Source organism: Oncorhynchus kisutch, unplaced genomic scaffold (genome assembly GCF_002021735.2).
Source record: "Oncorhynchus kisutch isolate 150728-3 unplaced genomic scaffold, Okis_V2 Okis09a-Okis19a_hom, whole genome shotgun sequence".
Taxonomy (NCBI): Eukaryota; Metazoa; Chordata; class Actinopteri; order Salmoniformes; family Salmonidae; genus Oncorhynchus; species Oncorhynchus kisutch.
In genome coordinates, this window is record NW_022261985.1 from 3390277 (window position 1) to 3413579 (window position 23303).

At 49.8% G+C, this 23303-nt stretch overlaps 1 protein-coding gene across 9 annotated transcripts in view; it reads left to right on the forward strand.

Moving 5' to 3' along the window:
• The window catches only part of nav3 (neuron navigator 3), a 244596-nt gene that overhangs the window by 129624 nt on the left and 91669 nt on the right, over positions 1–23303 (forward strand). For 8 of the 9 annotated variants that reach the window (XM_031815430.1, XM_031815427.1, XM_031815428.1 and 5 more), the window contains exons 8-9: positions 9237–10320; positions 13937–14052. In XM_031815430.1, the coding sequence (XP_031671290.1) occupies positions 9237–10320; positions 13937–14052 (1200 nt within the window). Of the gene's footprint in view, positions 1–9236; positions 10321–13936; positions 14053–16426; positions 18267–23303 lie in introns of those variants that run through there. The other variant, XM_031815435.1, reaches the window with a different exon arrangement.

Here is a 23303-nt window from a genome sequence, read left to right on the forward strand (position 1 = left end):
TCCCCTCCCTCTCGCTGGCAGTATGTTTTCTATCTCCCTTCTCTCTCACTACTCACTGGCAGTATGTTGTCTATCTCCCCTCCCTCTCACTGGCAGTATGTTGTCTGTCTCCCCTCCCTCTCACTGGCAGTATGTTGTCTGTCTCCCCTCCCTCTCACTGGCAGTATGTTGTCTGTCTCCCCTCCCTCTCACTGGCAGTATGTTGTCTGTCTCCCCTCCCTCTCGCTGGCAGTATGTTGTCTATCTCCCTTCTCTCTCACTACTCACTGGCAGTATGTTGTCTGTCTCCCCTCCCTCTCACTGGCAGTATGTTGTCTGTTTCCCCTCCCTCTCACTGGCAGTATGTTGTCTGTCTCCCCTCCCTCTCACTGGCAGTATGTTGTCTGTCTCCCCTCCCTCTCACTGGCAGTATGTTGTCTATCTCCCCTCTCTCTCACTACTCACTGGCAGTATGTTGTCTATCTCCCCTCTCTCTTTCACTACTCACTAGCAGTATGTTGTCTATCTCCCCTCTCTCTCACTACTCACTGGCAATATGTTGTCTGTCTCCTCTCTCTCTCACTACTCACTGGCAGTATGTTGTCTATCTCCCCTCTCTCTCACTACTCACTGGCAGTATGTTGTCTATCTCCCCTCTCTCTCACTACTCACTGGCAGTATGTTGTCTATCTCCCCTCTCTCTCACGACTCACTGGCAGTATGTTGTCTGTCTCCCCTCCCTCTCACTACTCACTGGCAGTATGTTGTCTATCTCCCCTCTCTCTCTCACTACTCACTGGCAGTATGTTGTCTATCTCCCCTCTCTCTCACTACTCACCGGCAGTATGTTGTCTATCTCCCCTCTCTCTCACTACTCACCGGCAGTATGTTGTCTATCTCCCCTCTCTCTCACTACTCACTGGCAGTATGTTGTCTATCTCCCCTCTCTCTCACTACTCACTGGCAGTATGTTGTCTGTCTCCCCTCCCTCTCACTGGCAGTATGTTGTCTATCTCTTCTCTCTCTCAGTATTCACTGGCAGTATGTTGTCTGTCTCCCCTCCTTCTCACTGGCAGTATGTTGTCTATCTCCCCTCCCTATCAAAACCCACTGGCAGTATGTTGTCTGTCTCCCCTCCCTCTCACTGGCAGTATGTTGTCTATCTCCCCTCCCTCTCACTACCCACTCGCAGTATGCTGTCTGTCTCCCCTCCCTCTCACTGGCAGTATGTTGTCTATCTCCCCTCCCTCTCACTACCCACTGGCAGTATGTTGTCTGTCTCCCCTCCCTCTCACTGGCAGTATGTTGTCTATCTCCCCTCTCTCTCACTACCCACTGGCACTATGTTGTCTGTCTCCCCTCCCTCTCACTACTCACTGGCAGTATGTTGTCTATCTCCCCTCTCTCTCACTACTCACTGGCAGTATGTTGTCTATCTCCCCTCTCTCTCACTGGCAGTATGTTGTCTGTCTCCCCTCCCTCTCACTGGCAGTATGTTGTCTATCTCCCCTCCCTCTCACTGGCAGTATGTTGTCTGTCTCCCCTCCCTCTCGCTGGCAGTATGTTTTCTATCTCCCTTCTCTCTCACTACTCACTGGCAGTAGGTTGTCTATCTCCCCTCCCTCTCACTGGCAGTATGTTGTCTGTCTCCCCTCCCTCTCACTGGCAGTATGTTGTCTGTCTCCCCTCCCTCTCACTGGCAGTATGTTGTCTGTCTCCCCTCCCTCTCACTGGCAGTATGTTGTCTGTCTCCCCTCCCTCTCACTGGCAGTATGTTGTCTATCTCCCCTCTCTCTCACTACTCACTGGCAGTATGTTGTCTATCTCCCCTCTCTCTCACTGGCAGTATGTTGTCTGTCTCCCCTCCCTCTCACTGGCAGTATGTTGTCTGTCTCCCCTCCCTCTCACTGGCAGTATGTTGTCTGTCTCCCCTCCCTCTCGCTGGCAGTATGTTTTCTATCTCCCTTCTCTCTCACTACTCACTGGCAGTATGTTGTCTGTCTCCCCTCCCTCTCACTGGCAGTATGTTGTCTGTCTCCCCTCCCTCTCACTGGCAGTATGTTGTCTGTCTCCCCTCCCTCTCACTGGCAGTATGTTGTCTGTCTCCCCTCCCTCTCACTGGCAGTATGTTGTCTGTCTCCCCTCCCTCTCGCTGGCAGTATGTTGTCTATCTCCCTTCTCTCTCACTACTCACTGGCAGTATGTTGTCTGTCTCCCCTCCCTCTCACTGGCAGTATGTTGTCTGTTTCCCCTCCCTCTCACTGGCAGTATGTTGTCTGTCTCCCCTCCCTCTCACTGGCAGTATGTTGTCTGTCTCCCCTCCCTCTCACTGGCAGTATGTTGTCTATCTCCCCTCTCTCTCACTACTCACTGGCAGTATGTTGTCTATCTCCCCTCTCTCTTTCACTACTCACTAGCAGTATGTTGTCTATCTCCCCTCTCTCTCACTACTCACTGGCAATATGTTGTCTGTCTCCTCTCTCTCTCACTACTCACTGGCAGTATGTTGTCTATCTCCCCTCTCTCTCACTACTCACTGGCAGTATGTTGTCTATCTCCCCTCTCTCTCACTACTCACTGGCAGTATGTTGTCTATCTCCCCTCTCTCTCACGACTCACTGGCAGTATGTTGTCTGTCTCCCCTCCCTCTCACTACTCACTGGCAGTATGTTGTCTATCTCCCCTCTCTCTCTCACTACTCACTGGCAGTATGTTGTCTATCTCCCCTCTCTCTCACTACTCACCGGCAGTATGTTGTCTATCTCCCCTCTCTCTCACTACTCACCGGCAGTATGTTGTCTATCTCCCCTCTCTCTCACTACTCACTGGCAGTATGTTGTCTATCTCCCCTCTCTCTCACTACTCACTGGCAGTATGACCTGGGGGAGCTAATTGCATGGTGTACATGAAGAGGCAGTCTGCTGCTTGTCTATCAGTCACTAGTCCAGTGTTAAACTCAGGAGTCATGTCCATGCTCATGAATCAGCCTGGTACTTAAGCATTTAATGTTGTACTTAATATTGCAATTCCAATCCTTAATCTTGATACAGGTCTGTTTTAATTTGATCCAGAATGTTTTTGTGGATATCTATTGTTTTCTTTGTATGCAGCTCAACACATTTCCAATCTATTTTAATCAGCCTTGTGTAACATGGCCAGTCGCCAGTCGCTCTCCTCAACCATTTGCCAATGGGGGAGTTATGTCATTGGGAGTGAGAGTTTGACCCCAGCCTAAGGACTCAACTTTAGGCCCACTGTAAATAAGAGGCCTCCCCCTCATCCCTGCGAGGGCGGAGGCTTTAGATTTGGGGGTCAAATCAAACAATTCCAAGGAAATGTCAGAGAAATTTCAATGATGCAGCCAAACCTTTAGCAAAAGACAGGGAATTGAGAGTCTAGTCATGGCAGAAGAGCCTGTCTGAAGAGATCATGTAAAAAGCAAGAGCTGCAGGCTAGTGCAGGCCGGCTCAGGGTGACAGGATCTGCATCCCAAATGACAACCTATTCCCTATTAAGTGCACTATATAGGGAGTAGTGTGCCATTGGGGACAATTCCAGCTGTCCAAAGGGAGGGAAAATGAGGGCAGGCTCACAGATATAGGGACTTGGTGTTTATTACAAGAGGATTTACTCAGCGTGTGTGTGTGTGTGTGTGTGTGTCGGGGCGGGGTGTGTGTGTGTGGGGAGGGGCATGTGTGTGTGTGGGGAGGGGCATGTGTGTGTGTGTTTGCGTGCCACACGATGGGTGTGTGTGGGGAGGGGCATGTGTGTGTGTGTTTGCGTGCCACACGATGGGTGTGTGAGCACTGAGCAGCAGACGTGTGAGGGTCCAGCGCCCAGCCAGCAGAAGTGACATTTCACTCTCAGCCGATGAAGTAAGCGGTTGTGAAAGAAAGTGTTGCTATGGTAACGCCAAGTCTCTACTTCTTCTCTGGGGCGTTGGTGGCGTCAGCCGATTGGTATGAAATGTCATCCTTCGGGCCCCTGTTATCTTTAAAGACATGGTTAATTCGCTGGCCGCACATACTGAATCCCAAACACTTCGGCCATCATTCACAATCTTATCACAGTGTTGCCCGTGACTCCGACAAAGAAATCAAATCAAGCATGGCATTTCTGTTGCCCAACTTTCACGGCTGTTTCCATGGTGTGAGGGCAAGCTCTGTCACCCTATCACAAGAATGACTGGGCTTCTTAGATCTAAGGGTTAAGTGAGATTCTTAAACACTCACACACATACACACACACACACACACAGGCTGGTCTTTAAAGAGATGACTTGGCGTGTGCCAGCTTACATGTTCCTCCCACAGACTGACACGTTTACAGGCGTCGTAAGGTTTTAAAGGCTGTGGCCCAGATCATAAGCTGATGAAGTGTTCCGAGGCCTGGCGGCGCGGCAGCTAAAGCCCTTCTCCTTCCCTTGCCTCTGGGGAAAATACTACACGGTTAGGGAGAATCACGGTTTCTCAGGCTGAGGCTGCGTCCCTGGAAAGGCCACCAGTTCAGCTATATTGTTGTGCTTATGACTCAGCATAGATAGAATTCCACCAGGTTTGAAAATAATGTGGTTCCATAAACCGTCTAGCATCCTTTAAGAAGTACTGTCGTCTATGGAGAGTAGAGCTGAATGAGGAGATGGAGAGGACAGGCAGTTCTATATTGTGAATGTGAATCCCAGCATGTCCCTGCTGTTTGACACTACATCAATCAACAGTAGAAGGCAAACATACACTACATGCTCAAAATGTATGTGGACACCTTGCTCGTCAAACATCTCATTCCAAAATTCTGAGCATTAATATGGAATTGGTCCCCCCTTTGCTGTTATAACAGCCCCCACTCTTCTGGACATGCTTTCCACTACATGTTGGAACATTGCTGCGGGGTCTTGCTTCCATCATCTAGATTCTAGAATGTCAGATTTCCCTTCACTGGAACTAAGGGGCCTAGCCCGAACCATGAAAAACACCCCCAGACTATTATTCGTCCTCCACCAAACTTTACAGTTGGCACTATGCATTCGGGCAGGTAGTGTTGTCCTGGCATCCGCAAAAAAAACACGTTAGTCCTTCGGACTGCCAGATGGTGAAGCGTGATTCATCACTCCAGAGAACGCGATTTCACTGCTCCAGAGTCCAATGGTAGCGAGCTTTACACCACTCCAGCTGACACTTGGCATTGCGCATGGTGATCTTAGGCTTGTGTGCGGATGCTTAGCCATGGAAACCCATTTCATGAAGCTCCCGACTGCTGACGTTGCTTCCAGAGGCAGTTTGGAACTCGGTAGTGAGTGTTGCAACTGAGGACAGACAATATTTACGCGCAATGCACTTCAACACTCTGTGGTTCTGTTCTGTGAGCTTGTGTATCCTACCACTTCGTGGCTGAGCTGTTGTTGCTTGTAAACGTTTCCACTTCACAGTAACAGAACTTAGTTGACCGGGGGAGCTCTGGCAGGGCAGAAATTTGACGAACTGACTTGACGGTGCCACGTTGAAAGTCACTGAGCTCTTCAGTAAGGCCATTCTACTGCCAATGTTTGTCTATGGAGATTGCATGGCTGTGTGCTCGATTGTATACACCTGTCAGCAACGGGTGTGGCTGAAATAGCCAAATCCACTCATTTGAAGTACTTTTGTACACACAGTATATTGTATAATCCTTAAGGTTGCAACGCATTTCCTATCACTAACTTCTCCCCTTGGTAGAAAGTGCCAGTACAGTATTAATGTATCTCCATGGAAAGCACAGTGTAGGGGCTGGAAGGCGTCTGCTAAGGGATTGATGATGATCTGAACACCCACTAGAGAGGAGAAATGGGGTCCTTCAGAAGGTCAGAGCCACTGCTGAGCGGCTAACGGGACCATCGGTTGTTTCACGCTCCTGACTGATGGGTGTGCGTGGGGCGGGGTTGTGTCTGTCTAGTGTAGCGCCGACACGTCATAGAGTACTCTGTGTGTGTGTGTGTGTGTGTGTGTGTGTGTGTGTGTGTGTGTGTGTGTGTGTGTGTGTGTGTGTGTGTGTGTGTGTGTGCGCGCGTTATTAATGTATCAACCTATTCTTGCTTTCCAATGCCACACTAGTAAATGTTTTTATTTTCTGTTGGCATTAGACACCTGCCAAGTTACCAGGCAGCTTTGGCCCAGGGGGTGAATTGCCTGGCATCCCACTGTCACAAGGGGAAACGGCAACAGTTTTAGGTTTTGCAGAATCAATTGCTGAGTCAATTTTTTGCTTGAGTGCGCAGCAGGCTGCACTGCTGCACTAGGATCTCTGTTTGCAGTGGGAAAGATTTGGAGAGCGCACTGCCGATCTTCTCCGTTTCTTTTTTGTTCCTACTCCCCGACTATGCCCCCCATCCTTACCAACCAATCCCCCCTGCAGCCTAGCAGAGAGAGCAAGACAAGCCTTTCTATGTCTGTCTCCTGTGGTGCAGAAAATGCCTGCTGACCCATCCAAACAACATCTCTCTCTCTTTCTCTCTCTCTCTTCTCTCCCCCTCTCACTCACCCCTATTTCTCTCACCCCCCCTCTCTCTCTCCCCTCTCTCTCCTTCTCTCCCCCTCTCTCCTTTTATCCCCCTCTCTCCTTCTCCCCCCTCTCTCTCACCCCTATTTCTCTCACCCCCTCTCTCCTTCTCTCCCCCTCTCTCCTTCTCTCCCTCTCTCTCCTTCTCTCCCCCCCTCTCTACTTCTCTCCCCCTCTCTCCTTCTCTCCCCTCTCTCCTTCTTTCCCTCTCTCTCCTTCTCTCCCCCTCTCTCTCCTTCTCTCCCTCTCTACCCCTCTCTCCTTCTCTCTCCTTCTCTCCCCCTCTCTCTCCTTCTCTCCCTCTCTCTTTCTCTCCCCTCTCTCCTTCTCTCCCCCTCTCCTTCTCTCTCCTTCTCTACCCCTCTCTCCTTCTCTCCCCCTCTCTCTCCTTCTCTCCCCCTCTCTCTCCTTCTCTCCCCCTCTCTCCTTCTCTCCCCCTCTCTCCTTCTCTCCCCCTCTCTCCCCCTCTCTCCTTCTCTCTCTCCTTCTCTCTCCCTCTCTCTCCTTCTCTCCCCCTCTCTCCTTCTCTCACCCTCTCTCCTTCTCTCACCCTCTCTCCTTCTCTCACCCTCTCTCCCCTCTCTCCTTCTCTCTCCTTCTCTCCCCCTCTCTCCTTCTCTCCTCCTCTCTCCTTCTCCCCCCCTCTCTCCTTCTCTCCCCCTCTCTCCTTCTCTCACCCTCTCTCCCCCTCTCTCCACCTCTCTCCACCTCTCTCCTTCTCTACCCCTCTCTCCTTCTCTCTCCTTCTCTCCCCCTCTCTCTCCTTCTCTCCCTCTCTCTTTCTCTCCCCCTCTCTCCTTCTCTCCCCCTCTCTCCTTCTCTCTCCTTCTCTACCCCTCTCTCCTTCTCTCCCCCTCTCTCTCCTTCTCTCCCCCTCTCTCTCCTTCTCTCCTTCTCTCCCCCTCTCTCCTTCTCTCACCCTCTCTCCTTCTCTTCCTCCCCCTCTCCTCCTTCTCTCCCCCTCTCTCCTTCTCTCCCCCTCTCTCCTTCTCTCCCCCTCTCTCCTTCTCTCCCCCTCTCTCTCCTTCTCTCCCCCTCTCTCTCCTTCTCTCCTTCTCTCCCCCTCTCTCCTTCTCTCACCCTCTCTCCTTCTCTCCCCCTCTCTCCTTTCTCTCCCCCTCTCTCCTTCTCTCCCCCTCTCTCCTTCTCTCCCCTCTCTCCCCCTCTCTCCTTCCTTCTCTCTCCTCTCTCTCCTCTCTTCCTTCTCTCCCCATCTCTCCTTCTCTCTCCTTCTCTACCCCTCTCTCCTTCTCTCCCCCTCTCTCTCCTTCTCTCCCCCTCTCTCCTTCTCTCCTTCTCTCCTTCTCTCACCCTCTCTCCTTCTCTCCCCCTCTCTCCTTCTCTCCCCCTCTCTCCTTCTCTCACCCTCTCACCCTCTCACCCTCTCTCCCCCTCTCTCCACCTCTCTCCTTCTCTCACCCTCTCACCCTCTCTCCCCCTCTCTCCACCTCTCTCCTTCTCTCACCCTCTCACCCTCTCTCCCCCTCTCTCCACCTCTCTCCCCCTCTCTCCTTCTCTCACCCTCTCACCCTCTCTCCCCCTCTCTCCTTCTCTCACTCTCTCACCCTCTCTCCCCCTCTCTCCTTCTCTCACCCTCTCACCCTCTCTCCCCCTCTCCCCCTCTCTCCTTCTCTCACCCCCTCTCTCCCCCTCTCTCCACCTCTCTCCTTCTCTCCTCCTCTCTTCTTCTCTCTGCTTGTACTCATGTAATAGAAGTGTGAATGTGACAGTGTAGTGGATCCTGGGCCGGGTTCAACAACATCTTTGAGACACCAGTGTGATGCCAATGGAAAGCTCCCATGTGATGGACTACTCTGGTCATACCTGTCGTTGGGGCTTTTATATCATAGAGTGCTACTTTTGAGAGTGTTTTTACTGCAATGATGGTTCTTCTGTCAAAGTGCCAGAGGCTGTAGATCACAGGTGTCAGACTCATTTCACGGAGGGCCGAGTGGAGGCGGGTTTTCCCTCCTCTCTCATTCCACGGAGGGCCGAGTGTCTGCGGGTTTTCCCTCCTCTCTCATTCCACGGAGGGCCGAGTGTCTGCGGGTTTTCCCTCCTCTCTCATTTCACGGAGGGCCGAGTGTCTGCGGGTTTTCCCTCCTCTCTCATTCCACGGAGGGCCGAGTGTCTGCGGGTTTTCCCTCCTCTCTCATTCCACGGAGGGCCGAGTGTCTGCGGGTTTTCCCTCCTCTCTCATTTCACGGAGGGCCGAGTGTCTGCGGGTTTTCCCTCCTCTCTCATTCCACGGAGGGCCGAGTGTCTGCGGGTTTTCCCTCCTCTCTCATTCCACGGAGGGCCGAGTGTCTGCGGGTTTTCCCTCCTCTCTCATTCCACGGAGGGTCGAGTGTCTGCGGGTTTTCCCTCCTCTCTCATTCCACGGAGGGCCGAGTGTCTGCGGGTTTTCCCTCCTCCTTTGTATTTGATTGATGAATTAAGGTCACTAATTAGGAAGGAACTCCCCACACCTGGTGGTCTAGGGCTTCAATGAATGTACATAATGTACATCTGCAGGCACTAGGACCTCCATGTAATGAGTTTGACACCCCTGTTGTAGATGACTCAATGATGGTGAATATTTGGCTCCACATAGAAAGTACCTGCCATTTCATTGTCAATCCAAATTGTTCTCTCAGTATATGAGACCACATGTGCATGTATTGATCCAGTTGTGTTCCTGAGACGGTTGATGTAACTGTGTGTCTGTTTATTTGTCTCCTTTGCAGAATCGGCAAAGAGCATCCCTCTGCCTGGCAGCATGAACGGAGGTGCCCAAGTGCCCACCAGCCTCAGCGGGCAGCAGCTGGCCTCTGCCATCCCCTCCCCCACCGCCGGCAAGTCCTGGCGCAGCAAGTCCATGAACATGAAGCACAGTGCCACCTCCTCCATGCTCTCGGTCTCCACCTCGCCCTCGCCCTCTCCCTCACCCACCCCACCCCCCGCCTCCGACCGCCTACGGCCCCCCATGACTGAGGCGCCCAAGTCGGGCTCTGTCGCTGGCGGTGGTGCCTCCCAGAGATCCATGCTGGACAAGTTCCGGATGATCAACCCTCGCTCGGCCTCGCGGACTTCGCCGTCGGTGGCCGAGATGGCCTTGCAGGAGGAGGATGACATGTCGGAGTACGGCGAGGAAGGGCTAAGTATAACGGAGCCAATGTCGTCAATGTGTACTAGCAGCAGCAACAGCACCAAGCAGCTGGCCAAGACTGCCTCGCCCCCCTCCCTGGCAGCAGCCAATAAGGGCTGTGTGAAGGGCGCGTCGCCCTCCAGCGGCGGCAGCAATAAGTCCCTGCCCCAGCCCAAAGACAAGGAGGATAAGAGCAGGAGCAAAGGAGGCAAGGCCAGCACCCCTCCCAAAGAGGAACAACGGGAACCCATGGTGGATCCATCCAAGAAGACCTCTAAGATCGCCAGCCTCATCCCCAAGGGAGGCAAGCCTGCAGCGGGCAAGAAGGACAGCGCCATCCCCCCTGCCTCCAGTGGAATCCCCAAGTCTGGACTCAAGGCCCCCTCGGCTACGGGGAAGCCGGCCGGCGGTCAAGCCCAGACCCAGGCCACCCAGGGTGGTAGTGGAGGGGGCAGGGAAGGGGACAAGGCCAAGGTGGTTAAAGGGGGCCAGGGGGGCTACTACATGCAGCAGCGCTCCCTGGGGGGCCTGGAGGGCCGGCGGAGCAACATGGTGTCTTCCACCAGCACCTCTGCCCTGTCCCAGCCCCCCGGGGCCATGGGGGGGAACGGAGCGGTGCAGCTCCCCCAGCAGCAGCAGCACAACCACCCCAACACAGCCACCGTCGCCCCCTTCATGTATAGGTGAGACTGTCTGTGTCTGTGTGTGTGTCTGTGTACGTGCATGCGATTGTTTTGTGTGACAATGGGGCTGGGGTATAATGCAGTGGTCTGGCGAAGGTCTCTCTAATGATTGGTGTGTTCATAAGCTATGACGTGTTTTTATATTAGCTAGTTACACCATACCACGAGTAACCTGGGGGAGTAAACCCATCAAGCCAAGAATCCTCATCTGACAGCCTTTGTCTTCAAGACTGTTAACAGGCAGGGCTTTGTAGGATGTTCACTTAAAATACAAAGAAAAATACACAATCAAATCACAATTACCCAAATGAGCTCTGGTGCACAGCCTTCCCCTCAGCTCTGGTGCACAGCCTTCCCCTCAGCTCTGGTGCACAGCCTTCCCCTCAGCTCTGGTGCATAGCCTTCCCCTCAGCTCTGGTGCACAGCCTTCCTCTCAGCTCTGGTGCACAGCCTTCCTCTCAGCTCTGGTGCACAGCCTTCCTCTCAGCTCTCCAAACTAACCTCAGCAGGTTGTTAGAATGTCAGTCGAAACGAACCTCAGCAGGTTGTTAGAATGACAGTCCAAACGAACCTCAGCAGGTTGTTAGAATGACAGTCCAAACTAACCTCAGCAGGTTGATAGAATGACAGTCCAAACTAACCTCAGCAGGTTGATAGAATGACAGTCCAAACTAACCTCAGCAGGTTGTTAGAATGACAGTCCAAACTAACCTCAGCAGGTTGTTAGAATGACAGTCCAATCTAACCTCAGCAGGTTGTTAGAATGACAGTCCAAACTAACCTCAGCAGGTTGTTAGAATGACAGTCCAATCTAACCTCAGCAGGTTGTTAGAATGACAGTCCAAACTAACCTCAGCAGGTTGTTAGTATGACAGTCCAAACTAACCTCAGCAGGTTGTTAGAATGACAGTCCAAACGAACCTCAGCAGGTTGTTAGAATGACAGTCCAAACTAACCTCAGCAGGTTGTTGGAATGACAGTCCAAACTAACCTCAGCAGGTTGTTAGAATGACAGTCCAAACGAACCTCACTACCTCCATGTCCTGATGTCTATGCCTGCAGCATTACCCCAAGGTCCTCTGTTCCACCTGACGTAGTTCAGCTGAACTTGTGTCTGAACCGTCCATCATTTGGGTGTTTATATGCAGCAAATGTCCCTTGTTTGCCACTTGATTTCTGCGAAGGAGTTCAACTTTGTTGAGAACAATACAAAAAAAAAGATTTATTTGGACAGTTTAGAGACTCGTTGTTAGTGGAATTGAGGGGAATTATTGGGCATGTTTGTCTAAAATGTCCTCTTCTACAGTGACAGTTATACTCCAAGATGAATTTCCAGTCTTTTAACTTTACTCGTCTTATCAAATGCATCTGATCCCAATTGTATCCCTGTACTTTTGACCAGAGGCCTGTTTTTGACCAAGGCCCACAGTTCTCTGCTCTAACGTAGTGCACTATGTAGGAAATAGGGAGCTATTAGGGACGCAGGCTGCGTCTTGACTGATCTCTCATCGTGATCCATCTAGAACAGGTTTCATGGGGAGACAGAGAATAGAGGCCCTCCTCCATCCCTCCATACTTCCACTCCTTCATCCGCATCCCGCATTCTGTCATTGTGCCCACGGGACTGCATGTGGTGCCCTACAGTCACACACAGACACACGAGGGCTGGCTCGTCCAGTCACACTCCATCTTGATGTGAGTACAACCAATTGAATCTCTGCATCCCATGGCGCCCCAAATAACCCCTATTATTAGAGTGTCTGGAGAGAGGTGGAAGCCTTGATTTCCGACGGATGCCGCCCATCAAAGATAATTTCCCACCTTTCAATCTGTCGACTGGATGGGGGCCGCTGGGTAGGGGCTTTGTGATGTCAGAGACAGAGCCTGTGATGGCGGGCGTGCTAACAGCAGTTCTGGCCTTCGGGGGGGGGGGGGGGGGATCCTATTAACGAGCCATAATCGGCTTCCGAGTAACTTTTCCCTCTCTTCTCTTTCTCTATAATTTCCAAAAAGGGTTCAACCTTGGCACACAATGCACTCTGCTGCTCGTTGACTCACCATTGAGAATTAGTCTTAATCCGTCCAATGCACCTCGCCGTCTTGCCCATTAACAGGCATCCCTGATTATCATTCATAGGCAGATGCAGGTGACGGCTGTTGTTCTCCAACCTGTTCTCCATCTAAATTAAATGGGAGGCAAGCAACACACAACATACACTGTAATGTCATGCCATTGAAAAGGGATTCTCTTCATATCTCTTTCCTACTTTGTATTCATGTCAGGTCCTAATCATGAGCGGCTCAGCTACTTAACCAGGATGCAATCAACCAAAATGAAAAGCACGTTGTCTTCTGTGGCTCAGCAGCCAACAGGTTGACATGCTCAGTTCTACCTGATCACTCACACTCCTGCCTACCTCTTCCCTTCGCTTGTCCAATCCTGGCTATAGTATCCCATGTCTCCCTCCCTCCCCCTTTCCTCTGTTTCTCTCACTCTCTTCCGGAGAGAGGTGTGCCCCCGCCGACCTGCCTGACAGAGGAGGAACTGTCAGCGGCCTCGCACTTAGGGCCTCCCGCTGCGCCGCAATTTACCGTCATTTCAGGGCCAATTAGGTTTCTTCCCTCTCCTGTGCCACAGCAGAGCAGCCGGGCCATAGGCTGAGAAGAGCAGAGGCAGCAGCAGTTAGCTGCAGTTTGTGTTTCGTTGATTACAGTCCCCTTGCCTCCACCTTTGACAGCAGCCGGGGAGGTGATTGTAAGGCACTGCTGTGTGACGTTAACATTGTATGTGCGTCCTCTCTCTGACCTGATTCGACCTGAGATTCTCACTTATGATTGGCTGTGCTGTGCTTTGTTTTGTTCTCAGTACATTTCTCAGGGTATTTTTAGACTGATTTGAGATCCTTGTTGTACATCTTTATAACGAACATTCCTAAACTGAGTAGTCAGAATATATACCCTACCCCAGTAAACATTTAATTGACCCATTCCGACATTTATCGCAGGCTGTCAAATTGCTGCCATATTTCTGAATGTCTCTCTGTGAAATTCTATGTAGCTAGAAGTAGTTTGTAGGGCGGATGTTAGAAAGCGAGGTTTCACAGTGCTCAACTCATTGGCTGATGCAGCATTCTGTGGCTGCCAGTTTATCTGTGGCGGTGCAGGTGGCTGGGGAAAGGCTTTATTGTGGGTGTGCCGGTGAGGGAGAGTTATCTAGCAGCCGTCAGGACGTCTGGCTGTGTTTCTCACATCTCTGCCCAAGGCAAGGGAACAAACACAGGTTGCCTACCAAATGGCACCCTATTCCCTTTTTAGTGCACTACTTTCGACCAGGGGCTATAGGGAGACAGGGAATGCAGCCAGTATGTGGATTTTGGCTGCACATAGGCAGGTTCATGCATGCACACACACACAGATAGAGAGACAAACTTCCCTTCACCCACAAAACCTCACTTCATCCAAGAGATCCTCCTGAGATATTCATCTTCATCTGTTGAAAATACGAAAAAGCACAATAGAAGTATTTTAGTCTGGGTCCTGTTTTTTTACCACATGAAAACAAACGCTCTATGCAATGCGGCTCCTGAATAACCATGGCTTTGTTTGTTTCTCCCAGGACGTACTCCGAGAACGACTGTACCACGGTGGCCCCCACAGACCACTGCCTCAGCCCCACCAAGGGAGACCTGGTCTACAGCAAGACTGCCAAGCAGTGCCTGGAAGAAATCTCAGGTAGGCAACACTCACTGACACGTGTGTGTGTGTGTGTGTGTGTGTGTGTGTGTGTGTGTGTGTGTGTGTGTGTGTGTGTGTGTGTGTGTGTGTGTGTGTGTGTGTGTGTGTGTGTGTGTGTGGTGTGTGTGTGGTGTGTGTGGTGTGTGTGTGTTACAGTATATTGTCTGTGTGTGTACTTTCCGGTGAATGCATGTTTGTGTTTGAGGTAGCATGGTCCCTTGATCCCCGCCTCACACGGCGAAGGGAAAAGGTCAGGAACGACTGGCGGACACTGGAGGAATCTGTGGCCCTTTGTTTACGCAGTTGCCATCGGTTATACCCCGGAGCCCGGCGTCTTGTTCTAGCTGTGGGGACGTGGCGGCTCATCCGGATAGACAGTGGCCCGAGGCTGCAGGAGACAGAGATAGAATCTGTATTATCTGGGTGGTGGGCTGGGCTGCAGCTCACGTTGGCATTTACACAGAGACCGATAGAATTTCAATGCGATGGAAATGTAATGTGGATGATGTCCTTTGGAAATGATGACGTGTTATTATGTAGCTTTGGTGTTGCAGGTCAGGTATCTGCCAAGTCATAATACATCTATTGCTATGTATTCCTGCCTAGTGGGTCTGCATGTTAACTAAACACACTGCATGTCTTAGGCCTTGCTCTACTATCAACTGGTTTGTCATTTGGGTATGGGAAAACAAAAGATTGTTCTGTCACAAAACAAATGACTCCCCAAATCGTCGTCTACAAAGGGAACGGTCCCTACATAGTGCTACTTTAGTCCTCTAAATGTATGCCTTTACAAAGCCACAGCCGAAGTACCATGTCTGGAATGTTGTGTTTTTACATCGCCAAACCTGTAATATACACACTGTGGTCACGGCACAATGAGCGCCGCGGTCAGCGAGACTCCATTCAACTTTCTGCTTTGATTTGTTCATTTCTGAAAATGTTTGCAGTTGTGTTTCTACTCAGAAAGTCAGATTTATTTTTTATGAACGTATGTAGATGATCATCTGAGGAATCATGGTGGTTCACTTCTGTATCAGGACAATTGTGTTGCTTCCAGACACTGATCTTGGGTCAGTTTAGTTTTTCCCTCACTATTCATAAGGTTAGGATTCGGGGAGGGAAAGCAGATCCTAGATCTGTACCTAGGGGAAACTGTTTTTTTTCTTAGTTTTGTCTCCTGAACTGCTCGTTGCCTGGAATGTGAGTCTGCGGTAGCCTCTATAGTGAAGGAAGTCTTTCAAAAAGCTACTTATGGGTCATCATCTTCGGGATACATTTCCTGCAGCACTGAGTTTACATGTCATTTACATTTTGGTGGTTTAACGGACAGAGCAACTTACAGTCATTTCACAGAAGATCAGTGTAGCGTCAATGTAGAGGTAGGCCTACAGTACCAGTCCAAAGTTTGGAAACACCTTCTCATTCCAGGGTTTTTCTTTATTTAGAAAAATAGTGAAGACATCAAAACTATGAAATAACACATATGGAATAATGTCGTAACCCCAAAAAGTGTTAAACAAATCTAAATATATTTTATATTTGAGATTCTTCAAAGTAGCCACCTTTTGCCTTGATGACAGCTTTGCACACTCTTGGCACACATTTTAAAATGTCAGACTTGATTTGCTCTAACTAAAAATGTATCAACCCCTACAAAAATGTCTGGGGAGAAACTGGTCAAGTTACGATCCTACAACTGTAAATGCCATCTCTGTCCATGGCAGTTAATGTCACCTTGGATATGGTTGCTCAGGGCAACTGCTACCATGAGTTTCTCTGCATCACGAGCTTATAGCATGTGTGGTCACATGGAGCCTGTTGTTTGTCTATGGTGTGTGTGTCTGTACTGTTGAGGTTATTAATACTGGAGGTAGTGTTGAAGCTGTTGACAGACAGTCTGCAGTCTTGGCGAGAGGAGAGCCGGGGCTTTACTCTTTACCTCATTAACCCTATAGCGTTTAATTAGCCTGTGCATCAGCGCAGCACTGCTATCAGGGAGACGCAACTCGCAGGTGTGCTGTCCAAACAACTCCCAGTCACTCTGGTTTTTATCAGGGAAAGCAGAGAGGGAGAGGAGGAGAGGGAGAGGAGGAGAGGGAGAGGAGAAGAGGGAGAGGAGAAGAGAAGAGGGAGAGGAGAAGTAGAAGAGGGGGAGGAGAAGAGGGGAGGTGAAGAGGGGGAGGAGAAGAGGGGGAGGAGAAGAGGGAGAGGAGAAGAGGGAAAGCAGAGAGGGAGAGGAGAAGAGGGAGAGGAGAAGAGGGAGAGGAGAAGAAGAAGAGGGGGAGGAGAAGTAGAAGAGGGGGAGAAGAAGTGGGAGAAGGGGAGGAGAAGAGGGTGAAGGGGAGGAGGAGAAAGGGAGGAGAAGAGGGAGAAGGGAAGGAGGCGAAGGGAAGGAGAAGAGGAGGGGGTGGAGAAGAGGGAGAAGAGGAGGAGGAGAAGAGGAGGAGAAGAGGGGGAGGCAGCAGTGTTGAACATGCATTTTCATCCTTTGACTCTCTTTCGCTCACACACATACTCCCCAAGTACCCTGCGACTTGTGGTGAGGCGTTTCCTGAACTGAAGTGGGCAGACGTGGAGACTGAAGACACGTGCTTTGATGGTCGGCAGCAGCCACAGCAGAGGCTGCCACTACTGCAGCAGAGGAAAGGGAAACCAGCGAGACAAGAGAAAAAGAGAGACAGAGAGAGAGGAGGGAGAAACAGATGAGACAGAGAGAGAGAGAGAGGAGGGAGAAACAGATGAGGCAGAGAGTAAGAGAGAGAGCGGCAGAGGGAGAGGAAGGATAGAATTGCAGGCTGAATGCTAAAATGAACAGAGCGGAGAGATTGAGTGCTGGCTCCATTCTCTGGTGTGAGGAGAGGAGAGAGGGAGAAAAGCAAAGGCTCTGCTGAGCTGGTAATTAACAGGAGCGCAGAGAGGGAGAGAGGAATGAAATGCTCCCCTCTGCTCTTAATAGAGAAAGATAAAGAGAGGGAGAAGCAGAGAGAGAGAAGCAGAGAGAGAGAAGCAGAGAGAGAGAAGCAGAGAGAGAGTAGAATAGTGCGGAGGAGAGAGAGAGATTGCGTGAGAAAGAGAGAGATGTAAAATCGCATTCATCCACACCCCTCACCGCTTCTTGCTGTTTTGAGGTGGAGGAGAGAGAGAGAAGAGGAGGAGGAGGGGGAGGTAAAGCAGTGTCTGTTTTTTGTGTTGGTGTGTGTCTGTGGCACCAGTTATTAGCTGTGTGACCATGGGAATGCAATGTCTGGAGGATGCCTCTGGACTCTGCTGTGTGTGAGGGGGGAGTTTTTCATCCAGGCGTCTGCAACATGCTCTCCGTCCCTCCATCCCTCACTCCCTCCATCTGGATGAAGCCTGGACCCTCGGTGAGCGCTGGACACGGGGCCACCTAAGCCCCCCCCCCACAGATAGAGGCGTCTTCACCTCTCTCGCCACCCCCTCCTCCGGCTCACCAGCCACCACTGACAGAATGTGACCGGGAACAGAGCCAAACAGGTGGACCAGCACAGACCCACTGACGAACAGAGAGAGAGTGAACGAGAGCAAGGAGGTGAAGATGAAGAGAGGCGCCGAGTTCTCCGTGTACCAGGGTGGAAGCCCCCCTCGCCGACCCCCCCAACCCCTCCCAGACAACCTGAACCTCCGCAAGCAGCGCTCCCTGACCAACCTGACCCTGCTGAGCGAGGGCGAGCAGCGGGTGTACTCCTTCGAGCTGGATGACCCGCCCACGCCTTCCAAATCCTCTTCGTCCTTGTCATCATCCCCAGCGCGAGGGGGCAGCCCCAGGAAGGAGCCAGCCAGGGATGGCATGGGTGCGAGGGGCACCAGAGCGCGCTCCCTGTCCCTCTCCCTGACCAAAGTTCTCTCCCAGTCGGAGCACTCCCTCATCCCTGTGCCATGGAGGTGCACGGCGGTCGGGCGGGCATCGCTGGGCGGGCAACAGCAACCGCCTCGGGAGACGCTACGTGGGCAGCTGGGGAAGCCCAGGGAGGAGGGTACGGATGAAGAGGGCAGCAGTGGGCGTTCAGACGACGAGGTGGCGTCAGCGGTGGGCAACAGGGTCGGGGACCAGGGTGGCAGGGAGAGGGGGTACTGGGCGGAGGAGGAGGCGGAGGGGGGCGCCCGCGAGGGCACGGCTCAGCTGGACAAGGAGGTGATCCTCACCATGCTAGGTGACCTGGAGCAGGTGCTGCACACACACCCACATTGTAAGTCTCACACACACACACACACAAACCCTTAGTCACACTCTCTCACCGTAAAACACACACCCACACGCTTACACCGAAACACACACCCACACACACACCCTTAGTCACTCACCCTTAGTCACACACTCTATAAGCCACACTCACGCTGTGAGTCACACACACAGCTACAACGTAGGCATCACACACCATAGCCAGGGGCGTACACAGGTCTCCATCTGTACTGTTGTATGTACAGCTGGATGTGGAGCTGCTGTTCTGGTAGTGCTGCTGACTAGTGTCAGGTAAAGGTAGTCATAGTTACTGTGTGGTAGTAGACTGAAGCTTGGGTAGTAGTGTCAGGTAAAGGTAGTCATAGTTACTGTGTGGTAGTAGACTGAAGCTTGGGTAGTAGTGTCAGGTAAAGGTAGTCATAGTTACTGTGTGGTAGTAGACTGAAGCTTGGGTAGTAGTGTCAGGTAAAGGTAGTCATAGTTACTGTGTGGTAGTGGACTGAAGCTTGGGTAGTAGTGTCAGGTAAAGGTAGTCATAGTTACTGTGTAGTAGTGGACTGAAGCTTGGGTAGTAGTGTCAGGTAAAGGTAGTCATAGTTACTGTGTGGTAGTAGACTGAAGCTTGGGTAGTAGTGTCAGGTAAAGGTAGTCATAGTTACTGTGTGGTAGTAGACTGAAGCTTGGGTAGTAGTGTCAGGTAAAGGTAGTCATAGTTACTGTGTGGTAGTGGACTGAAGCTTGGGTAGTAGTGTCAGGTAAAGGTAGTCATAGTTACTGTGTGGTAGTAGACTGAAGCTTGGGTAGTAGTGTCAGGTAAATGTAGTCATAGTTACTGTGTGGTAGTGGACTGAAGCTTGGGTAGTAGTGTCAGGTAAAGGTAGTCATAGTTACTGTGTGGTAGTAGACTGAAGCTTGGGTAGTAGTGTCAGGTAAAGGTAGTCATAGTTACTGTGTGGTAGTAGACTGAAGCTTGGGTAGTAGTGTCAGGTAAAGGTAGTCATAGTTACTGTGTGGTAGTGGACTGAAGCTTGGGTAGTAGTGTCAGGTAAAGGTAGTCATAGTTACTGTGTGGTAGTGGACTGAAGCTTGGGTAGTAGTGTCAGGTAAAGGTAGTCATAGTTACTGTGTGGTAGTAGACTGAAGCTTGGGTAGTAGTGTCAGGTAAAGGTAGTCATAGTTACTGTGTGGTAGTAGACTGAAGCTTGGGTAGTAGTGTCATGTAAAGGTAGTCATAGTTACTGTGTGGTAGTAGACTGAAGCTTGGGTAGTAGTGTCAGGTAAAGGTAGTCATAGTTACTGTGTGGTAGTAGACTGAAGCTTGGGTAGTAGTGTCAGGTAAAGGTAGTCATAGTTACTGTGTGGTAGTGGACTGAAGCTTGGGTAGTAGTGTCAGGTAAAGGTAGTCATAGTTACTGTGTGGTAGTAGACTGAAGCTTGGGTAGTAGTGTCAGGTAAAGGTAGTCATAGTTACTGTGTGGTAGTGGACTGAAGCTTGGGTAGTAGTGTCAGGTAAAGGTAGTCATAGTTACTGTGTGGTAGTGGACTGAAGCTTGGGTAGTAGTGTCAGGTAAAGGTAGTCATAGTTACTGTGTGGTAGTGGACTGAAGCTTGGGTAGTAGTGTCAGGTAAAGGTAGTCATAGTTACTGTGTGGTAGTAGACTGAAGCTTGGGTAGTAGTGTCATGTAAAGGTAGTCATAGTTACTGTGTGGTAGTAGACTGAAGCTTGGGTAGTAGTGTCAGGTAAAGGTAGTCATAGTTGCTGTGTGGTAGTGGTTGTGTTATTAGTAGCGCTAACAGAAATAATCATTTTAGTAATAGTAGAAACACTGGTAGTAATAGCAGTAACACTAATTGTGCTATCACTGCAGTAGTAAAAATAGCAACATAAATACTCATTGTGGTATCACTGTAGTAGTAATAGCAGTAACAGAAATACTCATTGTGGTATTATTGTAGTAGTAATAGCAGTAACAGAAATACTCATTGTGGTATTATTGTAGTAGTAATAGCAGTAACAGAAATACTCATTGTGGTATTATTGTAGTAGTAATAGCAGTAACAGAAATACTCATTGTGGTATTATTGTAGTAGTAATAGCAGTAACAGAAATAGTCATTGTGGTATTATTGTAGTAGTAATAGCAGTAACATAACTACTCATTGTGGTATTATTGTAGTAGTAATAGCAGTAACATAACTACTCATTGTGGTATTATTGTAGTAGTAATAGCAGTAACATAAATAATATTGCACTGAAAAAGCCCAGCCCCAAATTCTCCCGTTCTTGAAAAGGTACTAGTGCTGCTGCTAGCTGCAGCGAACGCGCTCCCTCCCTGCCTGTGAATACAACAGTGACAGTGATCCATCCATACTATCCCTGTCTGTGTGATCTATCCAGATAGTTACAGTACCTCCTAAAGCCCATTTCCACACAAAGTTTGCAGTAAAAGTGCCCAGCCTGCCCAGCTGCAGTATAGTACAGTATGGCAGCTCAGGGTTTTTCCTCAGGGAACGATGTATTGGATGTGGTTTAACAAGCAGCTCAGTGCTGTACTGCCTGTTAGGACAGAACTCAGCAGCACAGGTTTTAGCTGGGAGAAGTCATAACACTCTGGATCCAGTTTTTCCTTCCTCTCAGGCGTGTGGCTGCAGCAAGCTGCAGAGAGTTGACACATGCTATCTAACACAGAGAGGATTGTGGGTGACAATAGAAATGGGTTTGAATGATTTGAGTTGACATTCTCTGCACGAAGGCGTATTCAGAGTTTGGTGCATGCGAGGAAGTCTTGCCGAGCCCCTGGTGCGTTTTGTGAGACACGGTGTTAGCTGGACTCATTAGGATGTGTGGAGCAGGGAGTGGTATTCACTCTCTCCAGGAGAGGTGCGGGCCTCGAGCTAAAGAGAACATGCATTATTGAAGAGAGGGAGAGTGATACCAGGCAGCTGCTGAACCTGTGGCCTGTGGTGGTGGTGGTGGTGGTGGTGTTTGTGTGTGTGTGTGTGTGTGTGTGTGTGTGTGTGTGTGTGTGTGTGTGTGTGTGTGTGTGTGTGTGTGTGTGTGTGTGTGTGTGTGTGTGTTCATATTTGTGTGGGTCAACCTGTGGCTTGCGGTGCTGCCGCTGCATCGTAGCATGATTGTTGTGCTCAACAGGGACTTGAATAGCGATGCATCTGACTGAGGCTGAGATCACCTCCCCGGTACGACGTTGTGAAGTGATGCTTGCAGCTATATTCCCCGTCATAAACAGTCTAGAATGAGGTTCACGGCTTTTGTTACTCAAACATTCATATCATTTAGATGCAAATAATGTCATTGATCTCTAGATTTCCAGTGAACACGGTGCGGGAGGAATCTAAGACCTAAACCTTTCCTCATCATCTCTTAACACCTATTTCCTTTTGTACAATGTGGTTTAATAACAGCATCAATAGTATACATTTTTTTGAACAGTTTTATTTGCTGCAAATACCAAATGATTAATGTTGACATATTAATGTTTACATACTTCACACTTATTTCAACATCAATATTATTACCTTTCGCTCCCAAAATCTAATCTGACCGCCTGTGAGTATAAAATGAATGGTACATATTACCAGTTGGTTGTGCCTATGGGGAGTGGTGGTGGTGAGTGATGGTAATGGTGGTGAGTGATGGTAGTGAGTGATGGTGGTGGTGGTTGTGAGTGATGGTGGTGGGTGGTGGTGAGTGATGGTGGTGGGTGGTGGTGAGTGATGGTGGTGGGTGGTGTTGAGTGAAGGTAGTGAGTGATGGTGGTGGTGAGTGATGGAGGTTGGTGGTGGTGAGTGAAGGAGGTGGGTGGTGGTGAGTGATGGAGGTAGTGATGGTGATTGGTGGTGAGTGATGGTGATTGGTGGTGAGTGATGGTGATTGGTGGTGGTGGTGGTGAGTGGCGGTGAGTGATGGTGGTGAGTGATGGTAGTGAGTGATAATAGTGAGTGATAATAGTGAGTGATAATAGTGAGTGATGGTAGTGAGTGATGGTAGTGAGTGATAATAGTGGGTGATGGTAGTGAGTGATGGTAGTGAGCGATAATAGTGAGTGATGGTAGTGAGTGATAATAGTGAGTGATAATAGTGAGTGATGGTAGTGAGTGATGGTAGTGAGCGATAATAGTGAGTGATGGTAGTGAGTGATGGTAGTGAGTGATAATAGTGAGTGATGGTAGTGAGTGATAATAGTGAGTGATGGTAGTGAGGGATTATAGTGAGTGATAATAGTGAGTGATAATAGTGAGTGATGGTAGTGAGTGATGGTAGTGAGGGATAATAGTGAGTGATGGTAGTGAGTGATAATAGTGAGTGATCATAGTGAGTGATAATAGTGAGTGACGGTAGTGATTGATAATAGAGAGTGATGGTAGTGAGTGATAATAGTGAGTGATGGTAGTGAGTGATAATAGTGAGTGATGGTAGTGAGTGATAATAGTGAGTGACGGTAGTGATTGATAATAGAGAGTGATGGTAGTGAGTGATAATAGTGAGTGACGGTAGTGATTGATAATAGAGAGTGATGGTAGTGAGTGATAATAGTGAGTGATGGTAGTGAGTGATAACAGTGAGTGATGGTAGTGAGTGATGGTAGTGAGTGATAATAGTGAGTGATGGTAGTGAGTGATAATAGTGAGTGAAAATAGTGAGTGATGGTAGTGAGTGATGGTAGTGAGTGATAATAGTGAGTGATAATAGTGAGTGATGGTAGTAAGTGATACTAGTGAGTGATGGTAGTGAGTGATGGTAGTGAGTGATGGTAGTGAGTGATGGTAGTGAGTGATAATAGTGAGTGATAATAGTGAGTGATGGTAGTGAGTGATAATAGTGAGTGATGGTAGTGACTGATGGTAGTGAGTGATAATAGTGAGTGATGGTAGTGAGTGATGGTAGTGAGTGATGGTCATGAGTGATGGTCGTGAGTGACAATAGTGAGTGATGGTGTAATAACAGAGCAGCACTCTGCTTTAGGTGAATGCTCCACTCCATTACCACTCTATGAATCTCTCCCCGCGGCTAACTCACTGAGAG